This window comes from Dinoponera quadriceps, unplaced genomic scaffold (genome assembly GCF_001313825.1).
Source record: "Dinoponera quadriceps isolate SergipeBrazil2010 unplaced genomic scaffold, ASM131382v1 scaffold533, whole genome shotgun sequence".
In the NCBI taxonomy this organism is placed as follows: domain Eukaryota; kingdom Metazoa; phylum Arthropoda; class Insecta; order Hymenoptera; family Formicidae; genus Dinoponera; species Dinoponera quadriceps.
Genome location: NW_014554780.1, coordinates 377,576 through 391,490, shown reverse-complemented (window position 1 = coordinate 391,490; position 13,915 = coordinate 377,576). Strand labels below are relative to the sequence as shown.

Here is a 13,915-nt window from a genome sequence, read left to right as displayed (position 1 = left end):
CCCCCCCAACCGCCGTTCTTTCCACGTCGATGCGAGAGCTCTTTGACATCTGACGGCTCCCGACGGCGGCGGCTCCTCTCGGATTGCCGTAGAAAATGAAAGTACATCGGCCTGAGAGAAAGAGAGAGAAGGCGCGTCTCCGCGCGGAATTAAGCGTCGCCCGCTAATTACCGAAGAGGAGGAAGTGCGTCGTCCAATTCGCGCGTCGCGCGACACTCGTTAATCCCGACGCGACCTTTGTCCCCGGGCGAATTGCAATTGAATGTCAGCAGCAGCGGCAGTTTGCGTTTCTCGAGTCGTGGGGAACGCGTCCGTTCGCTCGTTCGTTCATGAACAGCTGTATTGTTCGCGGTCGCTCCGGGGGATCGTCTGGCGAGCACCTTCGTAAGGAAAATTGAATATCCTCGCGCTCGCGCGGGTTAAGTGGAAAATGGAATCCATCCGGGGTCTTGCGAAAGTTCGCTGGATCATTATCACGTGCCGTCTTCCGATGATAGTGAAATTCTGCGCATGTGTGTATGTGTGTGTGTGTGTGTGTTCGGGCACTGAAAGAATTTGGTAACAAGTAGCAAAGTTTGGTTAATATAAAAATGTTGTTTGCGAATCTTCGCATTCGGGTGCGCGCTTAGTATATTCCAAGCCGGAGAAAGGACGAAGTTCAAGTGCCAGGTGATTTGAAAGCACATTCTTTAATTGTAAAATAGTTTAATGTCTGATCAACTTTAAACAACGTGAATGCTAATACTCTCGATTTTCCGAAAATAAAATTCACCGTACCATCTGTCGACTGTCTTACTTCTTATAATTTATTAAAAAATTGAGCCCTGCCGGTAATAAAATCGGTACTGTATATACAGTATATACAGTGTTGCGGAATTACAGTACAATATACCGTACTGAATTATTCGGTTGCAGTAATCAAACATTTGGTCGGCATACGTTAACGAAATTTTGATACTCGTTACCGAACCCCACTCTCAGTGCATGTTCGCATGTTCGATCCAAAGTATCTGTCATCATCATCACCCACCGCTCCGTGCCACCTGTCAGATAATCGTCCGACTCTCCGTGAAATCACTTGTCTTTCGAGCGGACGAAATCGTCCGGACGATCCGAAAGGATCTTTTGCAGCCCCGTGATTCGAGTCCGGGAGTCTCTCGAGAGATTAATGAGCAACGCGAGACGGTAGCGCGCGAGTGACGAGGATACAAAGTAATTTCGACGAGGAAAGAGCCGAGCATCCGCCGTTATTTCGAATATCAGCCGAGTGTAAACCTCGAACTTCGACCACTTGAGATCTCGCGGCTTCTGCCTCGCGCGATTTCGCGTTGGCGTTCGGACACGTCGCGGAAAGGGTTAACCAGATTCAGAGAGCGAGCTGTGTGTGTGCGCTCGGGATTCCGAGAGCTGGCTTTAGAGAAACGTGGCGGACACGGCGTTAAAGATATTCCGAGCGCGAATTCCGAGCACCGTTTCCGTGCGGTCACGTTCGGCGGCGTCGGCGCGACTCGGATCCTCGTGAGGTAGGCGCGCGCGCGCTCGGCACGGCTCGCAAAAGAGAGAAGCGAGCCTCACACGAGCGCTGCATATACACGATAGGACCGGCCCGTCGTTGGCGGCTTCGCAAGGTAGCCGGAGCGAGCGCACGTTTTCAGCACGCGCAGTAATCGCCAGGGATCACCGGCGGACTCGCGAATTTCACCGCGAGAGGTAAAGGGTCGTCCGCAAGGTCGGCGCGCACGAGAAACGCGATGTACGACGCCAAGTCGTATGAAGAATCGAATGTATGCTAAGTTGATGCTAAAAGGTTCCTCCAGTTCTCTAATCTTCGCTCGGAAATCCCGACGCAACTACCGGAGAGATGAAAGATCACCAATGATCGACGCATTTCATATCATTAAACCAGTTTGAATTTTCATTCATGCTTGTGCATTGAAAACAGAAAATGACAATAAAGGCATTATTTTGTTACAGTTCAAGAAGTGCGGATTATATTTTATTCCTTGTGGTAAATTAATGGTACGAAAGAAACATGAAAATCAAGCAATAGAACATGTTTTTCTTATAATTTCTTATTTTTATGTTTCATATCGTCAGAAAAACTAAAATTCCATTTAAACGTTGTATTATTATAGCTTTTTTTTCTTCCTTTCTAATTATAATATTATTCCTTTCCAATCGTAACATTATTTCAACGACACTCAGGGAAAAGTATTTATGTTCTAAAAAGATCACTTCGCGATTTTGTATCCACTGTTCCCCCCGAGATACAAGATATAAGAGAAAGAGCATACGAGCAACACACCCCCGAGGCAATTTAGCCCCGGCCTCCCCCATTCAATTCCCGAATTAATAGCGATTCGCTCCGTGACATCGACCATCGGGGGTCGACTCTCGATTCGACCTCGTCGAAAGCGAGTCACCTCTGTCATCGTCCCAGTTACTCTCTCTCTCTCTCTTGTACGGCTTCCTCGGGATCGGCGATTTGGCGCGCGGCCGCCGCCGAAAGTCTCTTCTCGACGGACGTGATTTACATGTGGTCGCCCGACAACCGCAAATAACGAACCGCCTGCCCCGTCTTGCACTCGCGAGCCCGTCGCCGTACCACCACCACCGTCCAGATTCGGACACGGATAAGTCCGGTTCTTCCCCATCGATCGTCGTCCGATTCTTCGACGAGCGTCCCTTCGCGTTCACGACGAAGAAGATCGCACGTTTCACCAACCTATGTTATCGAATTTATCTGATATTTCACACATTCTCTCGAGTTAATTCGAAAAATTATGTCCAATTTATTCATTTATTAAACACACTTTCGGGAGAGAGAGTGTTTTATCAAAGGATAGTAAATTTTCTTGGATATTAACATAGAAAAAGGCTGTCTCTATCATGTTTCTACAGTCGGCCGCGACAATTAGTTATCCGCAAAGTTGTAACTTCGAAATTCTAAAATATGAGGCATCTAGCCCACCCCTACATCCTTCCCCGGCGACGACGCCGCCTGTCCGTCATTCGCGCGCGCTTTCGAGCGTCATCGTCGGTATTCCGTCGCGGTATTTCGCTATTTCGGTACTTCGTTATTCCCTCAGAACGGATTTTCATTCGCCGGCGAAACGATCCGAGTGGTCCGCGCGTGCGACGGCTCAATTTACGTCTCGCGAGACGAGACGAGCGTATTCCGGGCGTTAAAGCGACACGAAGATCCGCGAGAGGTGTTAACCGCGACACGTCCGATCTCTCGGGAGAAGACAAGTTACATCGGTACCGGATCCCCGGCCGGGATATATTTTATTCAGCGGCGAGATAATTAACGGAACTCGCGGGACTGGAACGGAGCCGGGACTCCGCGGATCGCGACCGGTCCATCCGGACGAGAGTGAGTAAAAGAGTAAGTAAGGCTGCGGCGACGGTAGGCGCGCGCGCGCGCGACCGAAACGCAAAAGTACTTCTCGATAAACGGGGAGAAATTCGCGACCGTCGCAGGCGGCTCGAATCGGCGGAAGTCGATTCGCGTTGCAAGTCGGGATCAAACGATCCGCGATTATTCATCGCATCGTGTACGATCTATTTTCAGGCCTGTTGCGATCAATCCGCGCGCGTGCCGCGCGCGCTCGCGAGAACCCCGCTTGAGCCGTCTCGCGATCTACGATGTAATATCCGCGACATATTTACGGAATATTTTTGATCTGAAATCCTTTTTACAATTTATGTCCCCTGTACTGAGAGGGATTATATTCCGTTGATAAAATGAATGATGATAGTAATAATAATTTCATCACTGATCCGGCCATATTTATGTGAATGGCCCTGTCTCTTTTCTTTTTATACGAATCATTTTGCGTCGTCAAACACCGTAATCATAATTTTTATAATTGTTCGTTAATTTATTTTCATTCTCGTATTCTCGCCGTTATTCTGAAAAAGGTCCGTAAATAAATAAATAAATAATTTGTCTTGACGCCTCTTGCGGATTGAAATATCGCAAGCTTGAGGCCCGTCATTTTTCAAGCGGCAAAATTTTATTTCGAAACAAAATAGACACTTTTTCAGACTCATTTTTTGTAAAAGAAAGAAAAGATTTCTTCCCGTGTATTTAATAAAATAAATAAGCGAACAAATCTCTCTGGACGCGGTGTCGCGTTTGAAATTTCGCGCCCGTGTTCTGCCGAAGAAGCTCGCGCTGCCGAGTCGATTTCCCTCCCCGGCGAGAAAATTTCGCTCGTTTCCTCGATTCGTACAATTTTTGTCAGCACACGCGAGAAGTCAAGTTTGCGGTGCAGCTCGCGCATTAAATAAAAGATACCGCCGCGAGACGGAGCTCTCGCCGGGGCTCGAATAAGAGTGTCTCGACGAAATCCCCGGGCTGTGTTTCCCTTCGAGATGTATTCTCGTGTAAGCACTCTCACTGTTATGGCGCCATAAACAACCAGGTATATACCATGACCAGGCCGACAGCGGCGAAGGAGCGAGCACTTCCTCCTAGAAGGTTTCTACTCGTCGCGCTCGCTACTCGCGTTGTGGTAGCACCTCTCTCTCTCTCTCTCCATCGCGCGCGCGGCCGGCCACTTTTTCACTCGTGACCGCTATATTTACAAACAGTGGCGTATTAATCATTCGGCACGGAATCTGTTGCGAACGTGTACGAACCTTACGTACTCTATTCAGTTCTTGTCACGTGTTAAGTTTATCGCTCAGGCGAGATCTTCAGAGGATCCGCTCTCTCTCTCGCGCGCAATTACCACCGGCGCTCCGTTTTCCTCACTTCGATGGATATCTCTTATATTATCTTTGTTTGACCAAGATATTATCGAGATATGCACGAAACTGCATCGTGTCCGATATTACCGTGTATCGTAACCCCGTTTTTCTCATTAGACCTCGGATTCTGATGCCTTTTTCCCCTTCCGACGTATCTACTCCTCGATGAACTATTTTGGGAATTAATTATCTTACAGAAGGGAAAGATATTGGCAGCAGAAAAAAAATGGCACAAAATTTTGTAATGTCGGACCATACCGGAATGATGACTGAAATTGTAATGTGCGTTGCGTAATCTTTTTAGTAACGTAAATCAGGTGCACATATCACTAAAGATTGCAACACGCGTAATAATTTCAATTATAAGTCCGGTATGATGCAGTATTACAAAATTTTGTAATTTCGTGATAATTTTTACCACTTCCTCCGTGCAGGCTGACGTAGAAAAATATCACGATCTGATCATCAGATATCAACGTTGTATGGATATTTAAAGCGGAAACGGTATGAAGAACCTACCGGCGTATCTTCGCGCGACATTAAAGCCTCGTACCTGCGCGACCTTGCTCCGAGACAGTCCCGATCGACTACCCCTTTCGAAATAGAACAGTGCCCTTACATATTTCGGATTCAACGCGAAACGCAGCAGACTTCGCGTGCCGTTTCGTGTGTCGACGTTCGGGCTCAGCTCGATCGGCCTTTCGACGTATCGGACGAATCGGATTGGAACGCTCACGGTAAACATGTCGACGGACGAAGGTCAAGATACGGGCGTGACGAGCAGCTCGTCGAAAGCCTGGTCTACCCGAGATCACTCGTGCTCTCGGGACGATCGGCCGGCACGCGCTCCTTCTCACGCCCTTTTGCGCGGACCGAAATTCGCCGGCATCTTCGCGCTGGACACGCACACAAGGGTCCCCGGGGTGCCCCTCGAGCACGTCGTTCGTCGCGGGTCGATAGTCGCGCACCACGTCGCCCCCGCCGAGTGACATCTTCAGGATGCCGTGGGAGAGCCCGTCGTCTCGAGTGAATTCGCGACCGCCGCGAAGTCGCGAGATGAAAGACGGATAGAGAGAAAGCGAAAAGTGGCGTGCGGCCGTTGGAAGGGCGAGGGCTCGTCATCGTTGGCGGCGTTGGCGGCGCCGATGGCGGGGTATACGAGGAAATCGATCCCGGGACGTTCGCGAGAGAGAAGGCCTCCCTCGAGCCGAGAGGAAACGCGAAGAAAGTCAGACGAGAGAGGGAGAGTAGCGAGCGAAAATCGGGGACTGTCTGCGAGCCGAGTAATCTCAGATGTACTTGGAACGTCGAAAAGAGTACTCACACTAGGCCGTGGATATCCACACCCGCCTCCTCGTCGCGTCGTCAGCCTGCGAGCGTCCTGCTGCTATCCGCCAGCCGTGCGTGCGCGCTCGCTCTCCTCGCTGCCGGGCGGTCGCGGACACACAACGCGAATGCGGCGAAAGGGGGACCGTAGAGGAGCAGGAGGGAGCAGTGCGCGGGGTGATAACGAGCGACGCCGGGTGATAACCGCCACTCTCTCTTTCTCCCTCTTTCTCTCTCCTGCGCCTCTCGTGCGACACTCCGCGCGACACTGCTCCGAGAGAGAGGAAGAGCACAGCGGGTGGACAGACCGAACAGGGAGAGAGATTACTGTCTCGGCTGAGTGGGTGGAGAACGCTGAAGGGGGCGCATCTGAGGAACGTATCGAAAAAGGGAAGGCAACCACCGCCGCTCTCGTACCGTTCGCGCGGGTGTCTCGAGCCTGACTGACACTCGGCTCCGAGGCTCCGGATCGCGGAGCCGGTCGACCGACCCCTTCGCACTCTCCGATTTGTTGTCTTCCTCTTTCTCTCTCTTTCTCTGTCTCTGCCTTCCCTCTCTTCGTTTTGCCGCCGACGTCGCCTCTCGCGCTGCCTCTCTTTCTCCCTCCCCCCTCTCTCTCTCTCCGCCGCTCCACCGACGCCCATCGCACGTATCGGGTGGTTTTCCTTCGGCCCATGCCCTTCGCCTCGGACGCTTCTCCTCGGCAGGAAGTCGGGAATTAGATCGACACCCCGTATGTGGCGGAGCGAGCACGCGAGCGAGTCAGAGCGGCGAGTCGCGGAGCGCCCGTTGGCTCGCCTGTGGTTTCTCGTAGGGCCCCTCGAGTGCCCATGGACGAGATTCCCCGGCCGGGAGGCAGATATCGACGCACATTCTGTCCCACGTCGTGTCCGAATGACCTCGGAGAGACCGCGCTCACGAGGTCTCCTCGGCTGCGCGGGAGCCGATCGGGAGGGTTTAATTGAGAAAGGCGCGAGGAGGGTGAAGGTTATGTATCGCGAAGGAGGGGCTCTCGTTTCCTCGACGTCGTCGTCGTCGTCAGAGGAACGTCAATTCAGTGCATGGTGCGTACGTTTGCTATGTTTTATTGATCTTGCGAGGTGTGTATCTCGTGACAACGCCGTGCCGCGCGTTTAGCAGCCGAATAAAAGTGGCGAGCTGCGAGCCGATACGTTTACAATATACGGGGGATGCTTAATTAATTGGGAGTTCTTAATTAATCAGTGGTTTCGGTAATACGGCGCAATTTGGCGAATTTCATTTCTACGATTTCGTGCATGGTCAGCTCCAGAAAGGTTGCAACATTTTATTTTATTTTTATTTTATATTTTTTTTTCATAAATTTCGCAACGCATCCTGTTTTCAATAGGAAAATTTGTTTCTTAGTGGTTCTCAGGGGATATATATATTTTTTTTATTATCGTGCGATACGAGGTGCGTTGCGAAACATGTTGAGGAAGTAAGTGTTGCGACTGATGCGAGTTTTGTAACTAACAATATAATACATATCGAAAGGATCGATACGACCCGTCGTGATAAATCGCTTCCTGAAGAGTGAATGTAACGGATTATATAATTACGCACGCTGAGAGAGATTACGAGAGAGTTACTTTCGGCTTCAGCTATATTTTTTTCTTTCTTTCTATGTTTTTAACTTTCTATATCTTTCAACCTTTCTTTTTAACCACAAAAATAGCAATAACGATATGCGTGTAAGGTTACTATCGCTGACACTGCAAAAAGTTACTGAAAAAATGGTTCTCCGGATTCTTTCGCTACGATCGTAATTGCAAATACCAAATATTTCTCCCTCGGTGCATAAACGAGCTAATGTTAGTTAGTCCGGAAATATTGGACTAATTAACTAACCAGTCCAATATTTCTCGGTGCGAAGCGATTCACTGCGGGAGCGCCCATATGAACGACGTAGAAAGTTATAACGCCAGGCGAGTCTTGAAAGGCTTCTAATACATTGTTGACCGATCACGTGGAGACCCGTGTTTCGTTAGTTTGGAACGCTACTGGCCCCAGGAGTTATCTCCTGTTTTGAGAATGATAAGACAAGATTCCCGAGGGCCGACGCAAGGCCGGAACGAAACGATCGGTCAACAATGTTAAGAGAACCACCGACGCATTCGGAGACCCGTTAGACAGCTTCCAGGCGGGTTCCAGAACGTCCCCGTCGCTATCCATAGTGTGTCCAATGCGCGAAGCAACGAATCGCGGACGAGTCGAAGTCGCGAGGGAAGTCCCTCGAGGATCAGTTAACCGCTGAAAGAAAAACATAATTATTTTCAGGGACAATATTCTTTTTTTTATTTTAACAAAAACAACATGCACGTAAGGTTATCGTCATTATAGTAACATTTACTAAAAAAAGAAAAAAAACCACCATTTCGATGGTTGAAATGAAGAAAGAATATTGCTGTCGCCGAAAAGAAGGATATTTTTCTCTCTAAGAGTTCAGCATAATTTAAGAACTCGGTCGACCTCTAAGAGCTGACTTTCCCCTCCTTCTCCGGGATGTCCTCGATCATCACGCTGTCCGTGGGCATCAGCTTGACCCGCTCGGACGGTTTGGTTCTCATAAGGATGAACGGCAGCTCGGCCGTTAGCTCGCCGCCCAAGGCGCCCAGGTAAAGCTTGACCTTGACCGCGTAGGAGACGACGATGCCGAAGGAGTCGCGCACGTCCGGCGAGGTGAGCAGAGTGCTGGACGCGAGCTCGCCCTCCTCCCTCTTCATCATGCCGTCCAGGGCGATGCCGCGGCGGTGCCTGTTACTCTCCATTTCGGGCTTGAGGTAGAGCACCTTCTGCAGGTTCGAGCCCGGGTTGACGGGGCAGCCGTCCTGTGTCTCGACCGCGGCGATCACCGTCCTGAACTGGCCGTTCTGGAAGATCACCACGTCGATACCCTGCTGCACCATCGCCTTGATCTTCTTCACCACCTTGTTGCTGTTGTTGCGCACGCACACGTTTACCGCGATCGCCTCGTCGTGATGGTAAAGCTGCTTGTCCAACGTGACCTCGAGCTCGAGCTCGCCCGGGCTCAGGAGGAAGTCCTTGCGGACGACGGTGCAGGGCTGCCGGCCCTGCTTCGTGGGCGCGTACTGGATCTTCCGGATGCCCATCGTGACGGTGCTGCGCTTGTGAGTCAGATCGGTCTCCGTCTCGCCGCAGTAGACCTTCACGTAGTAACTGACGCCGCAAGGCTCGCCGATCTCGTTCGGCCCGGGCTGAAGGGTCACGCTGGACGGCGAGCACTGCGGGAAGGTGAAGGTGAAGGGTATCGCGCTCGGGCCCAGTTTCTTCAGCAACCTGTTTGGATGGCGTAATCCTTATATTAATTCTCCGCTCGCTAATCTTGTAATTTAACTCGACTCGCCGAGCTTCGCGCGCTCGGTTCATTAAAAGTGTGTCGAGGCGAGTACAAAATAATCGGATGAGCGTCCGGCAACGACGGGGAGTGAACGTTACTAAGGACCGTCGTCAGGCGACGGAATCATCCTCGAAACATGTCGCACGGTTCCCCGTTCGATTCTCAACAAAGACTCGTCGAGGTTAAAAACACGCTGTAGGATAAAAAAGTGCTACATCCGAGGAAATAATTACTACTCCGATGTTCCTTAACAAATTTGTTTTACTCGGATCAAGTAAATGTTACTTGAACGTAGCGCTTTCTTCTCTTCAGCGCAGATACACGTGTTTCCCGGTATACTCTTTTCTCCATCTTACGAGTAAGGCTAAAAGAGAGTTCCCGACCTGTCCTGCAGCTTCGTGGGATTCGACTCGGGCTTTTTAATCTGCGGGAAGATCTGTTCCGACACCAGGTAGAGATCCTTCTGGAAGTTCAGACCCATCACCTCGTCCTCCTCGCGACCGTATCGGAAGCTGCATACCAGCTGGCACCACACCTTCCTGCTGTTGTCCACGTAGTCCTGACTGATCAGAACCACCCCGTCCACCGGCTCGATGCCCGACAGGTAGTCGATGAAGTCGCGTTTGCCCAGGTAAACCGCGAGTTTACCGTTGGGCGAGCACTTCTTGTAGACCTTGAAATTCGCCACCATGATCGTGATGGAGGTGCGCTCGCCTTCTTGCTCTCTCGGTCGGAAGATGACTGGGTCGTCGGGCGACCGGGTCGGGGAACCTATATATATCGGGTGGGCTGGTGGTAACCAGGCGTGATTGACTCGCAAGGGCTTCCTAAGGCGTTTAGGCGCGCGGATGAAGCGGCGTCCGGCTCGCACGCGCCGTGACGTTCCAGCGTTTCCGAGATATTCGCGCGCGACGCGGATTATTTATGACGCAGCGTAACGCCGCGCGTTCCTCCTCTCTTCAGGCGGTGACGAACAATTTAATTCCGAGCGCGATATCGCGTTGAGAAGGGGAGAAAAACTTTCGCAAGTATGCGCATCCCCAGCCTATTTTTCTCTTCTCTTGTTATTTTTTTTTTTATTCTTGGAGGCAGCCGTAATATGCATCATCGTAACTTTGATTCGTCCCGCTGATCTTCGGGCTTCTCGGGCTTCGTTTCGAAGGCTTCGAGGCTTCGACGAAATCGATGCGCAGAACTTGAAACTTTTGCTATTACGATGTGTTCCCTCGTATGATCATTAATTGTGCAATTTATTAGAGCGCAATGAAGAACGCGTTATCACTATTCGTGTAAATTTAAGTATACAAGGTTTAAAATAAGAGAAAATATTACGTAATGCCGTATATTATATATAGATTCTAGGTTTTCTAACTTAATAGCCTTCATTATAATGTTCATTGTAACATATTCATCATGACTTCATAAATGACTTCAAGAGTAAAATTTTCATACGAGAGAGAGTGGCCATGCCACAAGAATTCTTGAAACACTTTCATTAGCGCACTTTCCATTGTATCGTTAAAAAATGGTTTGAGTCTCGGCTAAATCAGTTCCAAATGGTTCGAGTCTCGGCTGAGTCAATTTTAGAGACTTGAGCCACGTAAGGTTGATTTAGCCGAAACTCTAAACACTATCAAGCGAATCACAAAAAAAATAGTTTGATGCTCAGCGAATACAATTTTAAGTGAATACAGTCTTAAAATTGTTTTCGCCGATTCCTTCCGGAGTAGCTCGGTTTCATCTTCGCTACACCGTGATAAAAGTACTTAAAAATTTATTCGTAGGACGTAAAGTTTATTTTTCTGCGAAAAATAAATCTTGTATGTCACAAATAAGTTTTTCAGTATACTTTTTTCAATATGGATACGGAGATTGCTCAGCCTGCGTGTCTCGGTACTCCGCTGCGCGGCTTTAACCTCTTCAATACTCGAAGGATATCGCGTTGAATGCATATTAGCTCTGAGAAGATGAGAGCTGCTGCCAGCTTGGAGAATAACGCGCTCGTTTACATCTCAAAACAAAACTCTGAAATCACTTCTCGCGTTGGAAAGGTGCAGGAAGGCTTGGATGAGGGCGCCATCTCCAGACTGCCGGCGCATTTACTCTCACGGAGGCTCTCCCCGGCGTTCGGAGGTCGAGTCATCCTTCCGATAATTACAAATGATTTGCATTTTTTTTTCAAAAGCAGGGATACGTAGCAGCATTGCAGCAATATCTCAAGCAACGATATTTTCTGAAACATCTACCTAGAAAAATCATTCAAATTCGAAAGCATCGAGGAGAGACAATCGATCCTTCGGCGAACGCCGAATCGACCATCGATTCATCGATCAAGCTGTTCCTAACCACACGTGTATTCTTTGTATTGCAGCCGGCTGTGTATTCGAGCCTTCTGGAAGCGTTCCGAGTGGAGTGATTATTTTGGGGAGGCACGTGGAATGCACGAAGATGTCAAAAAATTCGTATATCATATCCGATGATGCGGTAAGTTCATGAGTCAATATATGTATACATATATATATATGTTTCGATATGTGCAAAATATGATTTTATTATTCGCGAATAACATGTATCTCCGACAAATTAACGAACAAAGAAACATGTATCGTGAGAGTTGCCTCGAATTGAAATATTACAGATGAAGTCAATGGCCCTGGCAATACCGCCGGATTCTCCCAAGAAGCCTGTGAAATCCACCGCGGTGGTGAAATATTCCGCGGTGCCGACACCGGCGACCTACGCTCAATTACAATGTAACACAGACCTGAACATGCCGCCTAGCAATTGGCTCAGCAGCTCGGCGGAGAGTTACGGCCTGCAGAACGTTTGGTCCCAGAGCACGGGGTTCTCCAGCTTTCGCATGGCGCACATGTTTCCAGACTGTGTCGGTGAGGTTGACGTAGTGTCCGACGCGGAAAACATCAAGAAGTTACTCAAGCTGCCTTACAATCACGGTGTGATCTCGATGATGGTGCATCGTATCGAGAACACGTTGCTGCTGGACGACTTTGACATCCACAAGTATCTGCTGAGGCAAGCCGAGAACGACTGGGAATGGCTGAAGAAGTTCTTCTACGAGCACATCTTTCAGAACCTCGGTGACACGGAGAAGCGGCTGTTTCACAAGGCGTACAGCCGAAGTAGCTTGCAGCAGAGGAACTTGGTGTCCAAATTTCTCTATCACTCCATCGTGCTGGCGGACACCGAAAAGCAGAATGAGAAGCCCGAGTTACCTGTTAAAACGTTAGAACCATGCCTGCCTGAGCCGACGCAGGAGGAGAAAGTACCTGATCCGAGTTACAATCATAATTTCGCGCGGAACGTTGTGTGGACGTTCGAGAATATACAGATGCTCGTCGGGACTGACATGCCGATATTCGGCGGCCAGACGCATCCGTGCATAAGCTTACGTTTAAGGGACATGTCGAAACCCATCAACGTTTTGACGGGGATCGACTACTGGTTAGATAACTTAATGTGCAATGTTCCCGAGGTAGTGATGTGTTACCATCTGCACGGTATCGTGCAGAAATACGAACTGATCAAGACCGAGGATCTTCCGAACATGGATCACTCCAAGTTCAGTCCAAAGGTGATCAGAGATGTAGCCCAGAATATCCTGAGTTTCCTGAAGAACAACGCGACCAAGGCTGGTCACACTTACTGGTTGTTCAAAGGTAAGTAGTACACCTTTCGTCTAGTTTGCAACTTATAAACTGCAGGGAGCAAGCTAAAACGAGTTTTTAACAAACAAATCTGAGAAAACGGTTATCATGACCACACCTAGAACATGTCTTCTTGTCTAAAAGTAGAGCTCACTTTTCCTACCATTTTTGGCAGCTATGCCGCTCCCATGCCTGAAGCTACAATTATCTTTTATGAAGCTTATAAGCTGTAACTATTTTTCTATCGGCTCCACGGAACGTATTCTTATTTGTACATCCCTGTCAGGTAAGGATGACGACGTTGTGAAGCTATACGACCTAACGTCACTGTGCAGCGACGTCTCCGAGGACAAGGGGCAGAATCCCTTCACCGTGCCGGTCGCAATGCTGTTGTACAGGGTGGCTCGCAATATGAAGTACTCTGCCGACTACCATCGCCACCAGGGCACGATCAGGATGCTGCTGAAGAATTGCGTTCAGCTGTTAGCCAAAGAGAAATACCCGCAGATCGTTACGTCCGCCCACTTCATGCTTTCGGACCTGTACGTGCCCTCGGACACGGATCCAGCCAGTCCGGGACTGTCGGATCAGAGCGACGAGGAAGACGCGCACAGCGAGTGCAGTACGAATCAGGAAACTGAGAAGGAGGAAGAGGAGGAGGAGGAGGAAAAGGAGGAGGAGGAAAAGGAAGAGGAGGAGGAACAGGTGGTGGAGGAGGAGGAAGAAGAAGAAGAAGCTTGTGCTGCGATTAAGTCCTTGACCTTAGCCAATAGTAAGTAAACATTAT

The 13,915-nt window shown here is 49.4% G+C and overlaps 2 protein-coding genes across 2 annotated transcripts in view; one reads left to right on the top strand and one right to left on the bottom strand.

Annotated features, from left to right (window-relative positions):
• Positions 1-7,153: 7,153 nt before the first annotated feature.
• On the bottom strand, positions 7,154-10,260 carry LOC106741796 (phosrestin-2). The gene is made up of 3 exons (XM_014614118.1): positions 9,847-10,260; positions 8,575-9,402; positions 7,154-8,355 (listed from the first exon to the last, which is right to left on the bottom strand). The coding sequence occupies exons 1-2, from the start codon at positions 10,152-10,154 to the stop codon at positions 8,577-8,579; spliced, it is 1,134 nt and encodes a 377-aa protein (XP_014469604.1). The 5' UTR covers positions 10,155-10,260; the 3' UTR covers positions 7,154-8,355; positions 8,575-8,576.
• A 1,379-nt stretch (positions 10,261-11,639) lies between these two features.
• The window catches only part of LOC106741793 (erythroid differentiation-related factor 1), an 8,196-nt gene continuing 5,920 nt past the window's right edge, over positions 11,640-13,915 (top strand). The window contains exons 1-3 of the mRNA XM_014614110.1: positions 11,640-11,947; positions 12,102-13,140; positions 13,415-13,900. Coding sequence (XP_014469596.1) covers positions 11,912-11,947; positions 12,102-13,140; positions 13,415-13,900 — 1,561 coding nt within the window. The 5' untranslated portion in view covers positions 11,640-11,911. The remainder of the gene's footprint in view (positions 11,948-12,101; positions 13,141-13,414; positions 13,901-13,915) is intronic.

Bases quoted from the DNA above. Each gene is read 5' to 3' on its own strand.
- LOC106741796 (XM_014614118.1), bottom strand. From the start codon at position 10,154: ATGGTGGCGAATTTCAAGGTCTACAAGAAGTGCTCGCCCAACGGTAAA. The intron at 9,403-9,846 runs GTCGGGAACTCT...CCATCCAAACAG, and splicing joins CCCACGAAGCTGCAGGACAG to GTTGCTGAAGAAACTGGGCC.